Source organism: Elgaria multicarinata, chromosome 1 (genome assembly GCF_023053635.1).
Source record: "Elgaria multicarinata webbii isolate HBS135686 ecotype San Diego chromosome 1, rElgMul1.1.pri, whole genome shotgun sequence".
Lineage (NCBI taxonomy): Eukaryota > Metazoa > Chordata > Lepidosauria > Squamata > Anguidae > Elgaria > Elgaria multicarinata.
Genome location: NC_086171.1, coordinates 83,743,030 through 83,769,782, shown reverse-complemented (window position 1 = coordinate 83,769,782; position 26,753 = coordinate 83,743,030). Strand labels below are relative to the sequence as shown.

Sequence of the window (26,753 nt, the reverse complement as noted above, 5' to 3'; positions counted from 1 at the left end):
TTAGGTTGAATCCAGAGAAGCTTCGTCCATGAGTAAGATGCTTCCTCTGCTTCCAACCCATTACTTATCAAGGTTATTTAATTTAGTTTTCATTGGATTTCTTTCTTGTTGTTTTCTTTTGTAAACTGCCATGAAATTTGATAGACAGTGGCAGGATTGCAGGCTGCAGGGAAGGGGCGTGTTCTGGGGACAGGGTAAAAAGTGGCTGCCATTTATTTGCATTTATGTATTATTATTATTATTTATTTATTTATATAGCACCATCAAAATTGCAAATAAATGTACATTGATTTGTATATATCCAAGGCAATGAATTCATATGAAATGTATACAACTTTCTACCAAAAGCAGACCAAATATCCAAATTAGTATCGATTTGAAGGTAGCATCTATATGCTAACTGTTCAATAGGTCCTTAAATCCATTGTATTATAGATGATGAATGTTTATCCTTCCAAAGTTGTAATATCAGTCTTTTAGCTGTTAAAAGGGCGCAGAACATTTATGCTGACCATTTGTTCATTTCCATGAAGCAGGTCAGTAATTTAAAAGAGCATGTACATCAGTGAATATTAAAGACAGTTCCAGTACAAAATCTAGTTGCGTAATAACCTCTTCCCATCAAGACATAACAACTGGACATTGCCAAAATATATGTTTAAAAGATGTATTGTCCTGCCAGCAATTAGCTGAATTAGACAATCCCTTATTAAAGTGAAGTTGCCATGTCCAATAGACAAGAAACAAAAGTTTTTGCTGAATAGGACACAGCCTAAGAACCATAGACATGACAGGTAGATGCCAAAGCGACAATCCACTGACTAGGCATTTTGTGGTAGTACTCACAGCACTTTCTCAAATGCGTTCATGGGTCCAAAATGGTTGGGGACACTGAAATAATTAGTTTTAAAATTAAATCTTATTTTTGGTTTCATTCTATGTTTATCTATAATGCAGGGATCTTACTGAAAAAAATACAGGATCATAAAGTAAGTACTAAAATATTAATATCCAAAGAGTAGTGTCGCCCTTACCTTATGCGTTATCCATTCTCGACCATATTGATATACATTATTGGCAGCTGAATTCAGAGCCTTTTGAATAACCTGAGCTTCAGGAAGCCAGCTAGTTTAAAATAAATAAATAAAAGAAAGCCATTCCAATTATGTGTCAAATATTTCAAGTCACAGCAAATAAATGGCTGGCATACAGAAAGCCATTCGGGCATGCCTGGTAGGAATTTGGACTTTTTTTGACTAGCAGATTCCCATGCCATATAACAATCTGCTTTGAGAACTCCCCAGATTCAAAAGTATTTTGACAACTTGGCATGGTAGACTGTTGTTGAAGAAACACCAGCCTGAAATTCTCTTGGGTTTGGGTCGGGCGGCGGGGAAATGGGGATTTCCCATGTTTTCAACATTTTCAGAAATCTTACATTCCCCAAAGTGAATTCTAGCTACATTTACATGCTCGAACTCCTTTGTTTAGCAAAGGGCAGTATCCAACTGGACCACTCCACCTCTGCAGATTCTGTTGCACTTGCAGGGCTGAGCACTTGTGGTCCTGAAAATAATCCCCAAAGCGTGCAGAAACACTTGTTCCTGGACCTGGACAGGTCAGTTGTGCTCCCTTCTGTGAACTCCACTGGCCTACCCACTGTAGGCTTTTGCACTGGTTTCTGGGCTTACTTTTAAAATGCAGAATTTCCAATCCATGTCAAACTGTGAGGAAAGTTACAGTTTGTTCAGGATTAAATATTTCTAATGGCAATTTGTGAATACTATTTCAGATTATTTTTTTGACTCCTCAACTATCAAATACCTCTGTAAAAGTTTTCCTACCAATTTACCCCAAAACCCCAATGAAGAAATTAAACAATTTGGGGACATAAAGACAACAGCAACACATGTATGTTTACACTCTGTTCTCCTCTGTATACAATTGTTTTAGCCTAGACAAATTCTTAAGAATTGCTTAGTCACACTTTTCCATGTGGCAAGTAAGGTCACCTGCATGACTCAGCCCTGCCTAGTTATTATGAGACACCAACCTAGTTTGCATGTCACAGCAGCATTCAAGAACAAATTGTGGGTTAATTAACCCATGATTTGTGGGGACATGTGCAAGCTGCTTCCAGTTTGCAGGAACAACCTACAAACACCCCATTGTAGGTTGTTTGTGCTACGTCTGAACCCAGACACTTTGAGTTGTTCATGGATTACACAATCTAAGAACATATCGAAGGTTAGCTTTGGGTTAAGCCCTGCTCACAAATGCCGCCATGACATGTGAACAGCCCCAGTGAAGCAGTGGCAACAGCTTGCATAAAGGATAGTGGAATGGAGGAGAGTACTCACCACACCTCTCTATCCAGCAGCTTTCACTCTCATCCAAACCAAGGACTTGCTGCTTTGCAGCACCTCCAACATCCAATATGAGATCAAAGACTATTACCAGCCACACTCGCCACAAATGTGCTCCCCAGATTAAAAGATACACTTTCCACTGTGAGCACATCTGTGGACCCCTGGCATTAAGATTAAGATAGCATTCATATGCTACTCGGTATAGCATTCAGAGATCTCTCCTTTCGAATTGTATCACATTACTTCAGTATTCTTACTTGGCCCATTCTGGATGATTGACTACAGTTTCATTGATCAAACTGCTTGTGACTTCAATCATATGTACACTTTCTTGATGTACCTAAATTCAATACAGAGAGGAGAAATATAAATGAAATTAATGCAACACTGCTTGCATCTTGTCCCAAATTAACAGAAATGCTACCATATAGACAACCCTGAGTCCAAACTTGTTTTTCTGGGAATGATTGGTAGTTTTGTGTTTCTGCCATGGACATTTTGGGAAATTATTATTCTTTTTTCTTGAGGCAGAAGAATTACACCCTGGCAGATTTACATCAATAGATACATAAAAGATGCATGAAAATCCTATGACAAACATTCTTTTTTCCCCCTTTTGTATCTTGTCCTTTATATTTTGAGCTTGTGGGCTGAGACTGCCTTATCTTTCACAGTATATGTACTGAGAAACTATTAGGTGCTTTATTAGTGTTTTCACTATTATTATCATGACCATCATCTTCAACAACAACATTCTATCACTTCTCCTTAATTAGTCAATTTATTATTTTGATTAGTTTATCCACTATAGCAGCCTTTCTCAACCTGGGGCGCTCCAGATGTGTTGGACTACAACTCCCAGAATGCCCCAGCTGGCTGGGGCATTCTGGGAGATGCAGTCCAACACATCTGGAGTGCCCCAGGTTGAGAACCACTGCACTATAGCTTAGTTTATCTGTAGCAATATTTTAGTACTACTGAACAGTGTTTGAATTACATTTCGCATGGGTGACCCTTTTTTTTTGCAATAGGCAAGTACCTACAGGCATTTACACTGTTAAACTGACATCAGTACAACTTATTCCACTGTTAAGTGGAAACAAAACATCAAACATTAGTGATCTCTGTGGATTTGAATGAATAACATTTGTGAATAAAACAGTAACACTGCTTAATTGGACATGGTACCTTTGCTGTGAGAAGCAGGGCTAGAAGAAGGGTGCCTATCACTAGCAGAAATATAATGAATATGCTAATGATTTTATCTAGCATTTTCTCCAACCACACGATCATCTGTGCAGAACAAAAAGAAAAGAGGAAGTCATGGAACATTAAGAAATCAAAACTATGTGGCACTTTTCCATCTCCGTGAGATATTCACTTACATAGAAAGTGACTGCATGACAGGGTTACACTAACTCAACTGCATTTACATTTAAGCAGCATAAGAAGTGAAAAACAATAAATGAGAATGATTTCTATAGTACCACAACACAAAACGAACATCTAGAAAACAGTCAAAGGTTTAACATTTGGTTACCAGACCAAAGCAACTTCAATTAATTTCTCATCTCCTTGCACTGAATGATCAGATGCCTATTATCTGGGCATGAAAAGTAATGCACATGATAAGGTGCTAAATGGGTGTATTTGAAATCCCAAAGGATTTTTAAGGGCAGTAAGTACTCTAACCTCCTTCAACCAGCAGAAGTTACAGGGTTTCCCCATACACACTCACACACACTCACACAAGCCACAGTACTTAATCAGATGCCAAGAGAACCTATCTTTGAAAAAACTGATGGGGTTTTGAACATGGATTCCACCAGCCCACGTCTTAACATCAGGCGTAATCTATACCACCCTCATACAGAGGCACTACTGCACGTGTTTACACAGAAACACGATTCACTACTTTGATTTTACAGAAGCTCACAAACTGCTTGACTATACGTATATTCTTTGTACTTAAATATGGAAGTGACCTAAATAAATACATGTATCTGAAGGACAACAGGGGAACAGGTAAACTTAATGTACAAGTAAATGACAAAAACAAATGTTCTTGACACTACAGCAGGAAGTTGTGCCAAGGAAGTACACAGCTGGGCTCTTATATCTTGCTTAACTAAGATATCTAAATGAGATCTCAAGAAAAGTCTATATCCTAGAAGATTAAAACATTTTCAATACAGTCAAGCTGTGGAGATTTTATGTTATTTTTATCAAAATGTAAGAAGTCAAAATATTGTTATCCTTCTGGCTCCATCCCTATATTTTGCTCATCTCCTAAAAATAAATTGACTAATACACAGCTTGACATATACTACTGATCCTAAATTACTCTGAGCATTTATTTCAGATGTTTATGGCATTTGTCATTCCAATAATCTAATAGAGGTAATCTAAAATATTTTAAATAAATAAGATAAAATTATATGCAGTAGCAAAATAATCTCAGATTCTATAACCAAACTTATGTGCCAAGTTTGTTCTGAGGATGGCAGTCACCATTTCTAAGACAACATTTTTGATACATGTATCACCTTTAGAAAGTAACATTTCTTTCAAGATAGATTGATGCGCTCTTTCTTGAGAAAAGGAATCTTAGATATACCCGTAGGCACATTTGAAGAATGCTCTGTAAAAAAGATCTGAGTGAAAATTTAAGAAACTCCCAAATCTCTCTTTGTAGTAATACCCAAGGACCGCTGCCTACTTCAAAAGAAAAGGCATGTAATAAGCCTTGTAATCATAGACTCACACAGTCGGAAGGTGCCTCAGAGGTCCTCTAGTCCAACTTCCTTTTAAAGCAGGCAATCCACTTCTACACCTTCTCTTATAGGTGGCCATCCAGCCTCCAGTCCACCACTATCCAAGGCCATCCAATAGGCTATCAAACAGCTCATAGCATCAGGAAGATTTTCCTAATGTTTAGTCTAAATCCTTTTCCTTGGTATTTGAAACCATTGGTTCAAATCCTACCTTCTGAAGCAACACAAAAATATCAGCTCCATCATTTCAGTGACATCTCTTCAAATATCTGAAGATGGCTACCAAATTTCCTCTTAATAATTTCTCTTCCGGGCTAAGCATACCGAACTTTCCTTTATAGGACTTGATCTCCAAGCCCCTCACCATCTTCATCATTCTTCTCTGGATAAATTCCGTTTCTCAACGTTCTTCTTAAATTGCAGTGCCCAAAACTGGCACTGCAATTTGAGATCTGACTAAAGCAGAGTAAAGTGATACCATTATTCTTGCGATCTGGACACTAACTGGATCTGTTGTTGCAACCTAGAATTGCATTAGTCTTTTAAGCCACCACATCGCACTGCTGACTCATATTTAGAGTACGAACCCGCTACATAATTTTACACATCGAACTAGGTATTATCCCCATTGAAATTCAAATCCTGTTTCTACCTTCTCAGGTATTAGCTACCTCATCCAGTTTGGTGTCAATTGCAAATTTGATGAGCATCCCCTCAATTCCAGCAGGTTGCTCCAAAGTCTGAGATAAAACAAAGGGTATTTTCTGGGAGACTATGCATATTGACCGGAGAATGTGTATATTGCCCAGAAAATGTAGAAAACACATTCTACAAGGCCTGTTGGAGATTGTGCACATTGACCTGAGAATATACCAAAAACTGTTGAGATATGCACATTTCCCAAGTCCTGCTGGGACATTATGCACAATGGCTTGAGAATATGTACAATTTTCTCATCGTGACCAGATTATATGCATATTTTCCTCAAGGTGTGGTAACAAATGTCCGTTTGCAAGGCACATTAGCCATTCATCTTACATTATGCCTAACATATATACTTCACCTATCTCCCCAGTACAAGCAGACAACTGGATCATCATATTACTTAGCTGCTCCAATTTAGCACAAGACTCTGGACGCTATATAAGATTTTCAGAAACAAACTAAGGGTTGATACACACACAATGCGTCCGAGCCTTAACCAAGGAATAGCCAGCTTCAAGCTATGGCTTCAAACACTAGTTAATAGCAAAGCCTAGCCTTATTTTGAAGCAAAGACCACCCTGCAGCTCAATGATCAGACTTTACCTTTTCAGACAATCTTGGCTTCTGCATCTAAAAACTAAAGCATTTATTATGTGAGGGGCCAAAAAAATAAATAAGCTAAACTATTTTACTGTTCACTGAACACAGGTTTCTCTATCACTTATCAGGGTGCCCTAATAAATGCTTTCATTCCATACTCTACAAAACAGAAATATTCTGAGACATTAGTGTTTTAGTTTCATATTCAAATAACTTATTAAAGGTATTAACAATTGAAAACAGTTGTCATGATTATATCTAAACGTTAGAGAAACCAAGTTTAAGCCACAGAAGGTCATTCACTTAAGGAAAACAAGATGTATAGTCAATAGAGTACCTTTTTAACAAGAATTGTTTTTTAAAAAATTATACAAAATTTGCGCCTGTACGTACAAAAGAAATCTTTTTTTTTTTTAAAGTAGAGATGCCCTGCATTCATTTCTCATTTAACTTAATTAAATTATCAGGCACCAATTTATCCCTAATGAAAGAAGTGAGAAAGTGAAACTACCAAATGGCTAAGCTAATGGAGGTTCATTCTGTCCCCAGAAACCTCTCGAAACAGGGTAGGAAAAATCTTAACATTTTGCTTATATCATAAATTTCATTTTTTTAAATATGTTTATACCACTCCAAGAGCACTGGAGTAATTTTTTTTTTGTTTATTTCCCTCTCCCCAATACATTTATGTGTGTGTATAAATACCATTACAAAAGGACTGTAGGTCCACAGGAGTAAATTTTATTCTAGGGGATTAATTTTTTATCTTGACACAGAGGTTAAAACTCCATAGAGTAAACTTGCAAAAACAATTTTGTATTTGTAATATTCTTTTAGGCTGTTAGGGCTCATTGAACCCCTTCCATTATTTACTATGAGCCCAGTTATTTTGCCTATGCATTTTAGGTTTCTGTTTTTGCTTTCTTCACTATTGTGTCCTCCAGGGCTAAACTTCAGCCAAACTGGTGGGTTGCTTGTTTCTCCTAGTTATGTCACAGGTTTATTTGGCCTAACACAACAAATAGCTCTACAATGCTAGAGACTCACAGTTGGTAAGCACACACTGCTCTCTATATGTTTTTTGTGAGCTGATCTATAGTAGCAAATCAGATTTCTTCAGAGAAACTCAGAAAACCTTTGATGGATGAAAAATCGGAAACTGAATTCTTGGAACTGGAAGTCACATCCAGGGCTGGTGCAGAAAGAGACAGTGACCAACTTGATGTTGGTACCAGTTCCAGTAACGAAAGGGGCATTTATTATTGCTGAGGGTAGGGGTCAGGGACGCAATTGTCATGGTATTGAGCTGAACACAAAGAAAAGAGTAAAATGTCATATCTGCCCTAGAAAAGATGACAATTCACGGCTGTGATTTTCCTATTTCATTTACAAGAAGCATCCAATATTACCTGTGGTCTGTGTGCTCAGTGTTAGGAGGCTCATTCCACAAGGGTACAATACTGCAAAGTTAATTTTTTTAATGTTCAATTGTTTGAAAACGTTGTTTATTCGAAGAACTCCAACAGCATTTTTATTGAAATGTTTAAGAGTGCAATCCTAAGGTTCAGAATCAGCTACTGAGCAGCCACAGAATGGCTCAGAAGTGCCTCTCTGAACTCTGAAGGAAAAGTCTGTGTTCAGAAGTCTTTCCCTCTGACCTCATAGTTTCCCCGCTCTTGGAACAACTCCTGTGTCCAATCCGTGAATGGGGATGGACTGAAAACAGGGCATGTCATGGGCAGGGTGTGCTATGAATGGGACATGGGCACCACCTCACTGTGAGACATTTATTTATATATTATTATTTATTACATTTATATCCCGCCTTTTTTCCACCAAAGAACCCAAGGCAGTGTACCTAATCCTCCTCTCCATTTTATCCTCACAAGAACAACTCTGTGAGGTAGGTTGGACTGAGAGTCTGTGACTGGCCCAAAGTCACCCAGAGGGTTTCCATGGCCAAGTGGGGACTAGAACGTGGATCTCCCGATTCCCAGCCCAACACTTTCGCCACTACACCACACTGAAAACCCTGCTTACAGACAGGCCCATCCAGAGACCCTGAAAGTTAACCAGTATTTCCTGAGCAAGTGGGGAAAAGAAAGTGGGGAAGGAAGTGCAGAGAGAAGGCAGTAGGAGGACAAGAGTTAAACACCTTCCTTTTGTTGCTTCTCTCCTGCCAAGACCCCTCCCCAACCCCTCACCCCACTTTGCACTTCTGACAGTCAACAAGGCTTAAGAATATCGCTCTGGCCTGTGCAACTCTCACATATTTAAATCATGCTAATAAGTTTAAATAATCATGCTATTTAAATCGTACTAATAAGTTCTGTAAGCTTTCCACATAGCTTTATATAGCTATTCCTTTGCTTCACATTTTCTGTTGTGTACCACTTTGAGCTGGGTGGAGCTCAGTTATCTCAGTTGGAGCCAAATGGAACATACATTATTAAATGTGAATGCCTGGTATACAATCTTTCTGCATCAAGAAACTAAATGGCATTGAATGACCTTCTGCAGCTTGTAACATGACCTGAAATAATAAAACACTTTCGATACAAATCAAGAGCAAACCATGTTACAAAAAAACCAAAAAACCACCCTTCATGCTGAAAAAAGGCAGAAAAAAATCTATTAACTATAAACAAACTGTCCACTTATTTACCTTCTTATTAAGCCAATGCCACAGCTTGGGGGAAGGAAAGTAGGAGAACAAGGAAGAGAAAAAGACAAGAAAGACAGGGAAGGATTATTGGAGAATACAATTGTAGTGCAAAAATGAAAAACACCAAATTGTCGGAGGAATGAAATGAAACCATTCCAGACTCAAAGGCTAATCACAGCAGGAAAGAAGTGGCGGATACCATCAAAACAATTTCTTCAATCAAAGATTGCATGGTATTAGAAAAGCTAAACACAGACTGTACCAATAAATATTGGACAGCACTGCTGATTGATACTTGTGTCTCTTGAGCTAAAGTTTATTGAGTACTGCTAGTCAAAATATATGCAACAGTGTTACTTACACATGGAAACTTTCTCAGGAATTGTTTGGATGTTACTCTTTAAAATGGTTCAATTTTCCCAGTGGGAAAAATTCTGCATTCATTTAAGAAGTACAGGAAGTGGTGGGGAGAGTAATTAAAGTGCCTGTAGTGCAGTGAAAAAGTGATGCGCAAATCAGAGACCCAGTAGCAGGAAACAGATGATGCTTGAAGGCCTGCACTGTTTCCTGATGGTGACTTGCTGGTATCATAATACGTGATCTAAGAACACAGATGTGTACCTCCATCAGAATAGTTTCCCAAATCACTTACTGAAGAATAATTACCTAGATAACCTTTTGACCATGTTTTGGTACACACAGGGAAGGGATTACAGGAGTTAAAGATGGAATAGTAATTAGCCAGTTAGTGATGGTGAGCACAGAAACCAAGGAAGGCAGGGACCCCAAATAATAAATTCATTTGCAATCAAAGTAGATCTTGTAAATGCACTTGGTAAAGGACATTCCATCCTGCCTCCAATCCCAATCTTATAACAAGCAACTCTTCACTCAAACCTTTCCATCAGCATCAGGGGCATTCTGCTATTGCTAGAAAAAGATCCTTAAGGAAATACTATGATTTATTTGTTTATTTAAAAACCTCTAGTTTTCTGTTGTTGTGGCAGACAAGTCCCTTTGTCCTTTGAGAAAGCACTGTTCATTCAGGAATAGTCTTATGATGAAGAGCTGCTATGATCAGAACAAGTATTGGAATTCTTTTGTTTGTTATTTTAAAAGTATTTCCTTTAGCACTTGGTGGAGTCCGCCTCTTTTCTTCTTCTAGGAAGGAATTAAGGGCTTTTATCCCCTGCTCTCTGCAATTACCATGACCTTCCACCAACACTCATCACACGTTGTTCACAGGCCTGCGTGTATTCAGCAAACTTGGACAAGCTCAAATTCAGTATTCTGAGTATCTTAGTCCATATCACTATGGTTGATCTAAGCGACTAAGTCAGGGGTGGGCAAATTGTGGCCCTCCAATTGTTATTGGAGTGCAACTCCCATGATCCTTCATTACCTCCTCGCCCTGAACTAAGTGATCAGAAGGTACAGCTTTAGCACTTCACTTAATTCCTTTCATTTTCCCACAATTAGCAAAAACACCACAAGAATATGCACATTTTCTCAATTTGTGAAAAGGTTAGATGGAAAGCTTTGCATGGCGCAGAATGGTAAGCGGCAGTTACTGCAGCCGAAACTCTCCCCACGGCCTGAGTTCGATCCCAGCGGAAGCTGGTTCTCAGGCAGCCGGCTCAGGTCGACTCAGCCTTCCATCCTTCCGAGGTCGGTAAAATGAGTACCCAGCTAGCTGGGGGAAAGGCAACTGTGACAGGGAAGGCAATGGCGAACCACCCCGCTACAAAGTCTGCCAAGAAAACGTCAGCAAAATCAGGCGTCCCTCTAGGAGTCAGCAATGACTCAAGTGCTTGCATGAGAGGGTCCTTTCCTTTTTCCTAGATGAGGTGCCAATTACTGAAATCTTGGCAGAATATTTTTCAAAGCATATAGTACACTCAGACCTGATTACAGTTTTTCACACAGCAGTAGCTGCAGAAGTAATAATAATAATAATAATAATAATAATAATAATGGAGAATAGTACTTGAAAATATTGGCAATGGAGGCTAGTTAACAGAGAAGCTGCCTATGCTTAGACACCCCATATTCTCTGATCATGTTGCTGTATAGTTTAAAAGAAAGTAACTTATGTAGGATAAAGTAGCAATTGCAAAGGCACCACTAAGACTTTGTTGAAGGAAAGGAAAGGAAGCATTACAAGCAATACTGGAGTGGGGAAAACTGGATGACCTACAAGAGCAGTACATACTGCAAAACGAAACGGCTTTCAAGTAGAATTGCCTCCTTAAAGGATAGTGAAGTGTGGAGTTATGTCTGGAGTTAGGAACAGATGCCCGAGCAGTATTAAGCAAGTTAAGAAGTGACCACACATTCTCTTCTGTTTACTGTATTACTGTGAATGTAACTTGCACAGAGAACAAGTTTCCTGAATAGTTGGAAACTAGTGAATGAAACACTGCAACTCACTGCAGTGAGTCTAATGGTTTGTGTTGGGAAGCAGAGAAAAGTCACTTTACTAGAAGGGACATGAACAAATCTGAAGGGGAAAAAATCTGATTCTTCCTACCAGGGATAACATCCTAAACCTAACTGCAATGCCTTCTGGAAAAGCAGCACAAGTTGGGGAGCAGACCTAAACATAATTGAGTATCATTCAGGAATAATAGTTGCACGAGCCATTAATATATCGGGAAATGCTGAGTGTGCACAGGCATACAGTTTAATTCATGCATTTAATAGTATTGTTTCAAAGTGGCTGACCTCATGCAATTTGACCTTCATTTAAGAACTATATAAGACAATTTTCAATGAATCCTAATGTTTGTTTTGTTCTAATCCTTATTTATTACTATTATTTATTACATGTCTACACAGCCCCATAGCCAAAGCTCTCTGGGCGGTTTACAAAACATTAAAACATTAAAAACAACATACAAAATATAAAACCATAAAAACGTAAAACAGACTGTATACACAAAGACAACATATGTCTATAAAAACAGCCATTGAGCTGTCAGCCAATCCTAAAAAAAAGTGTATTCAAATAATATCCTGAAGTAATTTAAGGGCAGAAGCTAGTAGTCTGCTAGATGGAGTGATCTGATCCCCGAAGCATTTTCAATATATACAAGCCATATCATCCTTCACTGAAGTAAGAACATTCCCTCTTGAATACAAACAGTACATGATTTAGGTTGTCCATGTGGTGAAATGCAGGAGCAAGCCGTGATTTTGTGTGCCCGTTTTAACCTAGCATAGAATCTTGAATGTGAGTTGGACCCAATGAGCACAAATGCTTACCTGCGTTTAAACTTTTATGTGCAGGCTCTGGTTCAGATTCAAAATTCTACGTAGGTGGGAGGGGAACCAAGGAATAGTACTGAAACCTAAAGGTTACTCCACTGCCTGTGCAATATGTACAATGCATGAACCAGCCATGCCAAAGAACCAAACTGACTGAGAAAGAGGTGTAAGGGTTGTGGTGGGCTTGGTAAAAATGTGCAGCTGCTGTGAGAAAAGGGCAAATTTCAGGTTGGCCCCAATCAGAAAAAGAACTGAAAATAGAACTGCCAAAATCATTCTTCCCTTATACAAATATACTGTATGGTGCAACCACATTTAGAGTACTGTGTGCAGTTTTTCAGGTGCTGTGACCAAGTTAATGAAGAGTTGGAAAAAGGGCAGGAAAAGGGCAACCAAAATGGTCAATGAGCCAAAGCAACTCCTCTGTGAGAATGCCTAGGACTGCTTAGCTAAGAAAAAAAGGCGAGTACAGGCAGACATGTCAGAGGTGTACAAAATGATGCATGGTATGGAGGAAGTGGATAAGGAAAGGTTTTTATCCCATACAATACTAGAACGCTGGGTCATCCCATGAAGCTGACACAGTGCATAAACTATGGAATTTGCTATCACAAGATGTAGAGATCGCTACCTACTTGGATGGCTTTAAAAGGGGATTAGATAAAATTAATGCAGAAAGTAAATGTGGCCCAGCACAAAGTATGCTTTCCAAATGTGTTTCGGATTTTTCTGAATCATTGCTCAAATAGCATGTACAATTCTCTCTCTAAATTGTCTATTTTTTTAAGACAATGCATCAGCAAAGCAATATTTATGTATACTATCATTTGGTGTGCATGCAGTATTTTTCAGTGCCTCATGAAACCTATTTTCCCAAAACTCTTGCGAGGTAGGACAATAGGTTGAAGTGTCCAAAGTTGCTTACGATTGCCTTCTGGTGGACCATCTATAAAATACTGTTATGAATTTGGGCCAACCATTAGAGCCATATCCTTTGTTAAGAAAAGTGTTTGTTAAGGGCTCAGGACATCCTCTTGACAGGAGCTAAGGAGATCAGAGATCACCTCTAGAATGTGAAACCAATCAGAGCTGCCATAAGAGCTTGACTCCTCCTTCCCTACTCTCAGCTAACGGAGTTGCCTTAAGGTCTTTGTGAATCATACTATAATAGAAGAACACTAGATTATTTATTTATTTATTTATTTATTTATCATACTTATACCCCGCTCCTCAGCCAAAAAAGGCTCTCGGAGCGGCTTACACTTAGCAAAAAAGACAGTCCCTGCCCTCAGGCTTACAATCTAATAAAGACATGACACAAAAGGAAAAGGAGTCAAGGCGGGAGGGAGGGAGGAGAGAGAGAGAGAGAGAGAGAGAGAGAGAGAGAGAGAGAGAGAGAGAGAGAGAGAGAGAGAGAGTCCAGCAGGAGCAGGCCCCGATGTTACTTCTGCCTGCTCCTGTCCCCTCGGTCCTTCTTCTTCCCCACAGGGCCAAGATGGCAGTTTGCCCTGTGGGGGGGGGGGGGGAAGAGTCCAGCAGGAGCAGGTCCCGATGTTACTTCTGCCTGCTCCTGTCCCCTCGGTCCTTCTTCTTCCCCACAGGGCCAAGATGGTAGTTTGCCCTGGGGGGGGAAGAGTCCAGCAGGAGCAGGCCCCGATGTTACTTCTGCCTGCTCCTGTCCCCTCGGTGCTTCTATTACTAAAGATTGATTCTGGCTTCATTTTACAGTGTTTATTTATGCTTTTGCTTGTGGTTAGATACTATTCTATACACATCAAGTGCTTCTAATCAGTTCCAATAAGGGGTTATATATTTCAAAAGTCAGTGTTTCCTCTCCAATAAATAGTTGTACTTGTAAAAAGCCCAGCAGTAACTTACTGGTTTTATAACTTCACAAAGAATATCATGTGTAAACACTACACACAAGGTTGCTCTGGAAATCTGTTGCATGCAGAAAATCTAAGACTCCAATGGACTACCACCATCATTTGTATCAAGCTGATCTCCATCAACGTATCCAATATAAGACTGCATTATTTAAAATCCATCTATTTTTCCATTCACATCTAGAAGATAAATACCAAATTCAATCTCCCCCCACATACACTTTTTCCTCTTTAATTTTCTGATTGCCAAGAATGCAATTCAGCATGATTAAAATCTATGACACGTTTATCTTTGTCTTTAATAGGAGGTAGGCTGAAATCTACTGAAATATTATTGTTCAAATGATCATGCACAGCATACACTCTAGAACAGCATGAAGAACACTTAATCCCATTTATATACTGAAGAAATATATGCATATATATGTGCAATCTTTTAATTACTATTTACTGCTTGTCACTCGGAAAACATTTTTGTTGTAGAGTCACTCATAAACACGATGAAATAAACAAATACTTAAACAAATTGTTTATCTAGCTCAACATGATCAGATTATATGAGAGTTTAGACATTAGACAACAGTATTCTAGACAGAGGGTCAAATCTTTGTATTTTGGTGTTTGGTTTGCCTGACCATAGTTATTCTGATTCAGGCCAATACAATTTGAAAAGTCATGAGACCCAGTTCAGTTCTGGTGCTCATAAGAAAAATTTGTTTTATTTTTTTCATGTTACAATGCTTATTTGCATATATGAGGTGATTCTAAACCAATCCCAATGCTAGGTGGTTAACCAGATAAAAAAGAAAATTTTAAAGATGTACCGTTATTACTTGATATTTAGAGATGAAGCATGGGTGGGGGAGGATATAAAAGTTAAAATTAAAATTATTTTGTTGCTTACTCAGACACTATTCACTCTATTGTGGCAGAATCCTCCTCAAGAGTCTTCTAGATCTATCTACTGCACAGCTTGGTCACTGGAAGATTGCTGTACGCTGCACTGTCTGAGAGTTACACCACAGATGCAGCCTGCCTGTAATTCAATTTTGGAGAAGCTCTCAGGACTGCGTTCTAGCGGTGGGCAGGCAAGATTCCAAAAGGTTCATGCATTGGTTATTTCTCGGTTGGACTACTGCAACCTTCTTCTCACTGGCCTTCCTTCTTCTCACATCAGTCCATTGGTTTCTGTTCACCACTCTGCTGCTAAGATCATCTTCTTGGCTCGCCGCTCTGACCATGTAACTCCACTTCTGAAATCTCTTCATTGGCTTCCAATTCACTTCAGAATCCAATATAAACTTCTCCTGTTGACCTACAAAGCTTTTCACTATCTAGCTCCTTCCTATCTCTCCTCTCTCATCTCACACTATTGCCCCGCTCGTGCTCTTTGCTCCTTTGATGCCATGTTTCTCGCCTGCCCAAGGGTCTCTACTTCCCTTGCTTGGCTTCGTCCATTTTCTTCTGCTGCCCCTTAGGCCTGGAACGCTCTACCAGAACATTTGAGAACTACAAGTTCAACCGCAGCTTTTAAAGCTCAGCTAAAAACTTTTCTTTTTCCTAAAGCTTTTAAAACTTGATTTTGTTCTGACTTTATACTGTTAGTTTTACCCTACCCAGTGCCTGTTTACCCTACCCTGTGCCTGTTTGCTTTCTCTTCCCCTCCTTATTGTTTTATTATGATTTTATTAGAATGTAAGCCTATGCGGCAGGGTCTTGCTATTTACTGTTTTACTCTGTACAGCACCATGTACATTGATGGTGCTATATAAATAAATAAATAAATAAATAAATAATAATAATAATAATAATAATAATAATAAAAAAGGTCTTACTGCCAATAACTAAGCCTTAGTGGAGCCTGTGGCGTTACACCCCACAAGTCAGTTCCCTAATGTATGTCTAGGGATTTGTAAGTCTATTGTGTTTAGAATGTTGACCTGAGTGGGTGGAGATTGAATATCTTAGGAGGTGGGAGGAGGATATATAAGGGAATGACTGAGGTGATAGGGTGGGTGTGTTTTTGAAGTACTTTGGTTTGAGGCAGAATTAGAGGATCAGGGTAAAGACGGTTGTCTTTTGAGTGCAGTGTGCAGATAGTCAGTTGGTATATATTAAACAATCCTGATAATAAAGAAAGTTCAAGAGTGAAGGTGTGAGAGAAAGGAAAGTGTGTATGAGAAGAGAGAAAGGACTGGATGAGAGGTTTTAACAAGGGTCTGAAAAGTTTTATTATGAAACAAAGTTTGTGAACATTGAAATAATTTTTTATTCAGTATTTTACTACCACAAAAATCCCACATGTCTCCTTGGCATTTATCATCTGCAGTTATATACATATAACACCCATTCTGACATTAATTCACCATCAGCACATATAATTCACAGCGCATTATTTTATTCCTGAAATTATTCCTGTTTAACCCCTTTCTCCACATAGTTTGTAGAAACGTGGTGTTTGTCCCTCACCTCAGGCTCATAGAGTGGTGGCGCTTAGCTTGAGCAGGGAGTGTCCGCGGACAGGCCTGTTGTAAAGAGCCTGTGTCCTGGCACAGAGCCATTTCAACCTTTTAGAATGGGGGGAAAACTGAAAGCTCTCAAACAATTGGTAACTGGGAGAAAGAGGAGTGATGCTCTGGGGAACATCAGAGGGCCAGATTGAGACCCCTCCGGAAGACCAGATTTGGCCTCAAGCCTCTTTACCCCTGCTATAAAGAGACTGCTGTATACGCAACAATAAGTGTTGAGTGAGTGGCCCTCTTGTCAAAGGTCATATTGTTTTATTATTTTTAATTGGTTATTGTAAGTGTTTGTGGAAATTTGAAACTGAGGAGCACTATAGACATCTTATAAATAAAAGGCTAAAAAGCAAAGGTTTGACCAACAACATTTACAGTGAAAGAGATTGGATAAGTACTACAGCATGAAAAAGGCACTCTGAAGGGTGCAAAAAAGCTATCCTCTCCCGCCCTTGAAAAGAACAGAATGGGATGCAGCAAGTGGTCAAAGGGAAACATCTGATGCTGCAGCATTATGAAAGCTAAGGAGGTGAGGTCTTAAATCATTCCTTTGGATGGAAGACCACTGTAGGAAAACATTAAATGTTTTTTGGGGGGATGCAGGGAAATGTTAAACAGGTGCAGTTTGTCTTCCTGATTACAGACAAATAGATATTGGCTTGGGCTCTGAACTACCCTTCCACAAACCGAAGGGTTCCTGTCATTCATGGAAGCAACTCCAATCCATCTGAGGCTCCCGCTAGCAAAAGGAGTAAGGTGGTTTTTTGCTGATTACCCCTTCTCCTAGAAGCCTCCAGTGTCACCTCCAACACTGTTTCAGAGAGTCCCACAGCTCTGCAGAGAAGATTTGCTAGGGGTACAGGAGGAACTGGTGAAAACTGCCTCTTCCCCTTCTACCAGCAGGAACATCCTGTGACTAGTTTCACTCAAGGGAACTTTGGATGCAACCCATAAACCAATCACATAATTATAAAGACTCTGAAAATGAATGTTTATAAACTGGAACCTCATCAGTGCAATTACCATCAGGATTTTAACATGTGAATACATTCACTTTAGTGCATGGAGCATATTTATAAACAAATATAAGTACAATCAGTTTGGACTGGAATGGTTTAAAAAATAATTTTAAATACCTTACTGTCTAGTTTTAAAATGACTCTTCCCAGCCCCTTGATTGGCCGCGGTGCAAGAGCTTCCTGGCGCTCTCTCACAAAGTCTTCTAGGACATGCCACCAGCTGCTGCAGTGACTCACCAAGAATTTCACTACTCCAAAGTGGACCACAAGTTTTTTGACAATCCACACTGCAATTATGAGAAACAGGAATTTAAAAAGGAATTCACATAGCAACATTGTGGTAAGCTAAAATAGCTATATTTCTATTCCCCCCCCCCATTTACTTTTTCATTGTAGGTTGAAAAATGGTTCAGCCACATGAACTAGAGATTTTTCCAAAATACATAAAAATATATAATATCCCATACCTTCAGACTGATAGTTCATGATAATACATATTCAGTGGTTACAAAGGCAAATAGGGGTGTGTGTGTATGTGTGTACTGACTATGATCCAGCCACATTAAAATCTTTGAACCCATTGATTTCAATGGTAGTTGAGTTCATGCTTAAATCTCTCCCACTTGGATCAATAACACTTCAATATGCTTAATTTTGGATGGACCATGCCTGCCCAATGTGCATTGAGAAAGCCTTGATATACCTGCTCTGTATGTAGGCCTCTGTATGTAGTTTGGTTCTTGCAAGTGAACTGGGATTGGAATAATGTATATACCTGAATGTGCTGTAATCCTAAATATCAGCAAGGCAATGCTTAATTGGAGTTTCTGTCAACACCTCTTGATATAGTAGAAGACAAATAACTTAGTTTGATAAGGAAGACTGACCATCCAGGTCAAGCTGACGTTGCCAGAAGAGTTACAGGCCATCTGTTGATAAGGTATAATGAAGTTTTCTTTGATCTGTCTTTGTTTTGCTTTAGAACTTTGCTAACTGCTAATTGGTTAAGATGTTACTATGTATGAATATGCTTGCTTTTCACACTGCTAGTTGAAAAGTTCTTTGTCTGCAGGACTTTCTCCATACAGCTGTATTACGCTCAATAAAACCGAGTTGCCTTACAACCAAAGTGGATTTTTATCTTTGACAGCATACTTAATATATCAAACAGCATATATATATATATATATATATATATATATATATATATATATATATATTCTCTAGCATAAAGGATATGTCACTGCAATTCAGCACTACAATCTCACTGTGGCAAATACTGTTTGATATTTAATGTTGCTTACAAGATTTTAATCCGAATATATTTACTGAAAAGTTCTGCTTTTTGATAGGCACAGAAAACAAATGTTTAAATACATTTACACCTGGTTCACACATTGGTTAACCAATTGTGGATCTATATATTTATTTATTTAATACCCTGCTTTTCTACTTAAAAATGGCAGTCAAGGCAGCTTACAAAAAGTCTGCATGCTTCCACTGCAATAAACAACAGATGGATGCCCCATCCCTGGGTTGTTTACATGACAGGCAACCAACCCAGAGTTTAAATCTATGTTTCAACTAAATGGAATAAATTCCTGTACATACACAGCCCAACACTGTATTACATTTTTGCTGATGACTAGCAGCACTATTGGTACTAGTGCAGAATTAATTTCTAGCAAATAAAAAAAAATAGAGAGTTGTATAAAAGGCAAAAAATATATATTTTAGGAAAGATAACATTTTGGATAGCACATAGATGCGATGCTTTGACCAAATGCCATAAGTTCAAATTAGATTATGTACCATACTCCCCAATTTAACTAGCTACCATGGGGAGCCCTCATCAGGGTTTACTTAGGGAGCAAGATTTAATCCCACACTATGACACTGACAAAAATTAATCCCCCACAAAAAAGAGCTATTGACCCTGGGAGAGAAGTTTTCATTGATACCAATGTAAGCGTCGTTCTTTAGAGTCCAGTCAGTCTACTAAAAACTAGGGTCTAACGTCAAACTAACTGCAAAAGAAACTGAATTACCTTATTTAATTCATACAAACAATGTATTAAACATAAAAATACAGAAAATTATAATTAGGGGCCACTTCCAAAATTGGAGATTTCCAATCTAGTCTGATCTAGCATTGAACTTTGGCAAACACATACACAACTATTAAATGCATCAATAAAATGCACCTGTTTTCTACCAAAATAAATACATGTAATTCCGTAAAAACAACAAAGATTCTTGCAGCACCATAAAGACCACAAAATTTATAAAATTGTTAAAAATTATTATTAAAAATGATAAAAGTGTATGGCTATGTCTAAAGCTGGTTGGGGTAGCTAGCTGGAACAGGGAAAGGATAAATACCTTCTCAGGAGAGAGAATGGTATCGAGTTGCCTGAAAGAGGTAGCAGTAAAACCATTCCTTAAAAAGCCCTCCCAGGACCTAGAAAATCTGAACAATTTATAGGCCGGTTGTGCAGATCCCTTTCCTGGCAAAGGTCCCCGAGTGGATGGCTGCTGAATGGATCCAGGCATTCTTGGATGAGACTGATTTTCTGTAGCAACACAGTTGGGGTTCAGGCCTGGTTTTGGTATGGAGACTGCCTTGGTTGCCCTCTATGATGCCCTGTGTCGGGAGACAGACAGGGGGAGTGTGTCCCTCTTAGTACTCCTTGATCTCTCAGCAATGTTCAATACCTTTGATCATAGTATCCTTCTGGAGTGGCTGTCCGAGTTGGGAGCTGGGGGCACTGCTTTGCAGTTGTTCTGCTCCTATCTGGATGGTCATTTCCATGACGCCTCCAGTGTGGGGTTCCACAGGGGCCGATTCTATTCCTCATGTTGTTTGCTGTCTTCACAAACCTGATGTGTGGGGTTGTCTGGACTTTGGGAGCATGTTGTCATCATTATGCTGGCGACATGCAACTCTGCTTCTCCTTTTCATCTTAGATAGGTGTGGCACTGGATGTGCTGAATCAGTGTCTGGCCCGGGTAATGGACTCGATGACAGACAATAAACTGAGGCTCTGCATGTGGGTGGGGAAGTGCAGCCAGCTCTGGATGGGGTCATACTCCCCCTGAAGGAACATGTGCGCAGCTTGGGGGTACTCTTGGATCCAGCACTATCATTGGAGGCTCAGGTGGCCTCCGTGACACAGACAGCTTTCTACCAGCTTCAGTTGGTAGCCCAGTTGTGACTCTGTCTGGATGGGGATAGCCTAGCATCAGTGGTCTATGCTCTGGTAACTTCTTTGGGTTGCCGTTGAACATTATTATTATTATTATTATTACTACTACTACTACTAATGCAGAATTTGGCAGCCAGAATTTGGCAGCAGAAAGTTTTGAAACTGAATAAAGCTGGTTCCCCACCAAGCAAAACACTTTTTACTTTCCCAAAAATTTTAGATGCAATTCTAATCCAGCTGATTATTTTACGCTGCTTTTATGATTTTGTAGCTTAGTTTATTATGTTATTTGTATTTACATTAATAGTATTATTATTTTATTATTTCTGTACTACTAGTAGTACCAGTATTACTAGTATTCCACCTTGGGAATATGATTGAAGAGCAGAATATACGTATAATAAATTAAATCTTGAAGCAACATACTATTATTGTAAAATGCCTAGGTACAAGAATTCCACAGTCAAAAAGGTTGGTTTTAATGTGTGCATAGAATGTCAAAAACAGAAGTGATTATTACCTGTCTGCCATTCCTGTAACTGTTTATGCTACTGTGCATAAACGAAAGTGTCTTTCCATTACCAAGACATTTGACTTGCTTACTATTGGCTCCCTCAAGTGGCAATCTTATGCGTTGCTTCAAAAAGAAACAACTAAGGGTGTAATCCTATGGATGTTTAGACAGAAAAAGTCCTACAACTCCATGCATTCTCCCGCCAGCATGCATACGATTGCGCTCTACATTAAATAACAAATTTAGATGAATATAGAAACTAGTTTACAGGCTTCTATATCTGTCTAACTACAGGAGCCAGTGAACAGCCTCGTGGCTCCTTTTCTCATTGCCTCACCTGTACTCTGAGTGATGCTTGCTAGAGAAATGGTTCTAAGCCACGCTGCAACCTGATGATGTATTTCCTTCCTCCCTTTCCCAATCTGTGCTCCATTCCAGGGATTTAAGGGGTAATATTGGCACCAGAAAACCTCCCCTTCTAAGCAGAATACACAACTAAGTGTGAAGCCAAGTTGTTTTCCAGCAAGCTCTGCAGTCATGCGGAAGGGTAGTCTCCCTCCCCAAATTATACTTGGCCTGGAGTAGCACTCCAAGTCAAGAATAGCAGAGAGAGAGAAAGAAAGAGACCAAGGCAGAGGCAGAGAGGAAGAGAAAGAATGTATGTACACACATACACACTCGGCCACGTATTATCAGACTATTTAGCAACCTGAAAGGGCGCAGTCCCCCTCCCTCCATACCTGCGTTCAACTCAGAGTGGCATGCCAAGCACAGCCAGAAAGAGACACAGCACCATTTGTTGGAGGAAGAAGAAAATGAAGAGGATAAACCAGCCAACTCCTGAGCAAATTTCCCAAGCATTTAGTTAGAAGCTAAAAATATGGTTCTACAATTGGCCATTTATATCCCCAGGCATTGAAAAACTGGAATTGACATTTAGTTTCAAAGATAGTTGAGTACCTGTGAAAAAATTCTATCTGGCACACAACAGGACTAATGATAGAGTACTCTAGTCTGCTGCTAACAAAACATTAAAAATATTATTTTATCCTTTTTTAAAGTAAAGTAATGTTATTAAGGCTCTGATCATTCACATTGTGATAACCAGTGTTCATCCACACTGCTACAACCAGTTTAAGACATACACACACTGGGCTGGATTCAGACTTAGTCATACTTAAAGTGGACCTGCTGAAATTAATGGCTTACTAACAAATCTCACTTATTTCAGTGGGTCTGCTTTAAGACATGGTTCGCACATAATGACAACCCATCGGTTTTTAAATTGATGGGGTGTTGTTACATGTGAACAGCCCTTAAGTAAGGTTACGCCTGGATCCAACCCAATGACCATAAAATAATTTTAAGAATAACAAATTAAGTATAAATGCATGGTGAAAAAATAAGATATGAAATCTACTGTCTCCAGACAGATGGAACTCTAGGTGAGGAACATGAAAAGGAAAAAATGGAACTGAACTTATTCACACATAATGCTAACCATGGTTTATTTAATCCATGGGTTGTTGAATTCTGGGTTGCCGTGATGTGCAAACCCAGCTGTGCTAACAAACCACAGTTTATTAACCATGAACAACCCAGAAAGAGAACCCATGGTTTGCTAGTGCCTTGTGAACTCTTGATTGCTCAAACCATGGGTTGTCATTATGTGGGAACCCAAAAGTTTGGGCTGCTTCGCCAGGCTATAGAGGTGGTAGGCGAGAGTAGTAAAAAAAAATCCAGTTGCTCTAGATGCAAGTACTACAACATCACAAAGTCATTTGGAATACAGGGAGGGAGCGAGTGAAGAAGGATGGAAACAACATCCCAAACAAATCATGCTTTGTTCCATTGTCTGCCAAACCCTGGGTATGGAAACAAAGCATGGGTTAGCTTTATGTGGAGAAGCATAAATGCATGAAGAAAAGGACGATACGAAATCTAATGTCTCCAAGCAGATGGAACTCTAGCTGAGGAACATAAAAAGAAAAAAAAAGGTACTGAACTGATCATAATGCTAATCCACGGTTTATTTAACCCATAGATCTCTTCAATACTAATTTGAGTTTGAAGCCCCACAAAAAATCTCTAACGCCTTTGTAATAGATACCATAGCTACATAAACCAATTGTCACATATGAAGCAAGTTAGAATTTATTTCTAAACAGTTTGATGGTATAAATGGTCAGAGCAAACAATAAAGAGAAAAAGAGGATGCAATGACAGCTGTTGAAAATTTCAACATATACAGCATCAGGTTAGAAATAAAAACTGTCCATTAATTCAAATCCACTAAAGTGTTACATTCCTAATTTTCTAACAGCTGTCTGAAGATTCTTCTCAAGGACTCAATTCAGACATCACATTAGTGGTCCTCCAAACCAGGCCTTAGGGGATGGGGAATGTGCCATGGCTCCTTCCTTCTTCTTGTGGTTTGCCTAACCATCACTTGCCAATGATACCCAAATTGGACAAACTGGTTTGCACTAACCAGGATTTCTTCCAAACCAGAGTTTGCAGACTTACTTCAAGCCATGGTTCGGAGGTAAACTATGTTAAGCACTTAACAGTTTGCGCAGTTCGGTGGCCTCAGCAAATTAAATAGGCAAATTAGAAGAGGAGGGAAAGAATTAGTATGCAGGGAAGGAAGGAACATTCCTGATCATACATTTCTGATCATTCAAACCATAGTTTGCAACTAATGTGGTGTTTAAAATTAGCTATGCTGTCTACAGCTTGATATGTAAAATGCACACAATTCAACATACTGTTGCAGGAGTTACTAAGTGTGAAAATCGGTGAAAAGTGATTAAGTGTGAAATAATGTGAAAATGCATAAACTCTGTATTTTAATCTTATATCAATTTTGTTGCGTGGTTTTATCCTGGTTGTGCTTTTTATACTGTATTTTGTAATTGTGCTTTTAACATGTTGGTTGTTTTATTATGGTTTTAACTTTTGTGAACCGCCCAGAGAGCTTCGGCTATTGGGCGGTATAAAAATGTAATAAATAAATAAATAATACTAAATCATGCACTAATAAGAGTCAGTGGAGGAAGACTAGCTCCCCACCCCTGGAAACGGAGATTATTGAAGTTTCCTGGGCAATTTTGTAAGCAGCATTAAAATTAAATATACCCCACCCATCAGGATAAAAAGCTAGCAGAGTCATATTCTTTGGGCTAAAATTATTTGTAGCCACAAAAAGCTATGTCATTTTACAAGACTTTAATTGACTATGTTGTTCTTGAAAGATAAATGACATAGGATGATTTATGAGTGCACAATAGTCTACCAGGGCAAAACCAAATAATTTATTTGCCAACTTCTGAAGTATTCTTATACCGCAACAGAAAAACCAGCTCCCTAGGTCACTGGTGGATGAAAAGTAAAACAAACAGTTGTATATTAATGGAAAGTTATGCATGATCACGCAATAACACATCCTTCCTGATCTATGCCCCCAAATTAGCTCTACAGAGCTTTTACAATTAATTTTGCCTTTATTTTTGAAACTGTAGTCTAACCTCTTTGATAACTACTTCAGAAAATCGTCATGGTATCTACGATCACATGCAGGGGAACCAACTGCCAGGAGAAATCATGCCAGGAGAAATTCTTTGTTGCTGGAAGTTAGCCCAGATGCTTTCATGCTGCAGTTTGCACTTTGTTGAGGATATCCAGACTTTTTTCTCCCAGCAGCCAGCACAGACAACAGATTTGGGCTGGGGGAGGGGGTGTACCCTTTCCCTCCAGCAGCTGTAGTCACAATGCCAGCAACAATGTAATGAAGTGTACTAGATTATACCCAACATAATGCTAGTGGAAAAATTACAAGAGCTGATGTTGTTCCACAAGTGGTTGCACAACCAGTAGCAGAACAACTAGCACAAGAAATAAAGTTTTGCATTGTTTTGTATTCGTTTAAACATTTGTATTGTACTGTATATTTTTAACTGTTTCTATGGCATTTTAGTCTTTTAACAAATAAATAAACACTACAGCTTGAGGAATGCCTTGCACAAGCAGAATCCAAGTTTTGGATCTGACAGTTACACAAGGATGAAAAAGGAATTTCTGTTAGTTGGGTACTAGCAGAATGACCCCACTGGATACATTACTGCCATGTTACGCTGTAAGTAAACTACTCCTGTGCCATCAAATTGTGTGCAGATACAGCTCCAGCACAGGGTCATACTCTGCTCTACAACTGTCTTTCTTGGTGCCCTTTGCAAATGCTAAGGAAAAAACTGATTCTGTAGCTCTGCTAAAGTTAAGCAAAGAAGAGCCCATTATTGCATGGATGAGAAACCAATGAGAGCAAAATCGGAGCTATCCTTGAACATTCCAAAGAACATCGGGATGTAAGAATTAAGAGCACACACAATTTAACAAAAAAAAGGGGGGGAGATTGACTAGGATTTTCAGGGTAGGGTATAATATGTGTTAGGAGGAAAGGAAGATAGCAAATAGAAGGCAAAAGCCCAGGGTTTAAGCGGTGTCAATGTCATAGTGAATTTGGGATGCAACAGGTTAACTATAGGAAATTATATATAATTTATAACTTGGTAACTGAACTTTGTTTTACCCAGACCCTCAAACTGTCCTCCTAAAGGACAAAAAGGCTATCTTGCTACCTTCTGTTAAGCTTTTTTTTTTTGCACCTACCTAACGGGCAAGAATACATTTTGATTCAATTGGTTGACTTAAAGCAAGTCATGCCATTGTACCAGTTTCACAGGCAAGGATCTATAAATGTACAAGTACTGCATAAAGGGTCTTCAGTTGGAGATTGTTAGCTATGCTCCCTGGAGTCCATGCTGACTCTTACTATTGCTTCTTACTATGAATACTATAAAACACATAATATATGTGCTCTCTTTCTATTTAGCTAGGTAGGACATGGATTAGGAGATAGACACAGCAAACTTATGCAGGGTACCTCTGTATGATTTCTTCCAACTTCCCCTCTGTGCCACATCCCAAGGTTTTCAAGGGTCCCCAACCCATAGCAATGAATTTGGGGGGGGACTGCAGGAGAGAGGGGGATTGGAAAATTCCCCTAACAGTTTATGAATATATCAAATTATTAACAAAAGTATCAAAAATGACTTCTGTCTTCCTTACTTTTCCACCTGATCTGCACTTGGGAGATTTGAAGACTGACTAAGGGTGGGTTACTATAGCAGATACGGGAGGAATCAATTATTGTTAACATATGATAGCTCA

The 26,753-nt window shown here is 39.0% G+C and overlaps 1 protein-coding gene across 1 annotated transcript in view; it reads right to left on the bottom strand.

Annotated features, from left to right (window-relative positions):
- The window catches only part of TMEM245 (transmembrane protein 245), a 61,979-nt gene that overhangs the window by 21,803 nt on the left and 13,423 nt on the right, over window positions 1-26,753 (bottom strand). Inside the window, exons 6-10 of the mRNA XM_063131255.1 lie at window positions 17,922-18,091; window positions 9,114-9,137; window positions 3,558-3,662; window positions 2,627-2,709; window positions 1,035-1,125 (exon numbers count right to left, since the gene is read on the bottom strand). Coding sequence (XP_062987325.1) covers window positions 1,035-1,125; window positions 2,627-2,709; window positions 3,558-3,662; window positions 9,114-9,137; window positions 17,922-18,091 — 473 coding nt within the window. The remainder of the gene's footprint in view (window positions 1-1,034; window positions 1,126-2,626; window positions 2,710-3,557; window positions 3,663-9,113; window positions 9,138-17,921; window positions 18,092-26,753) is intronic.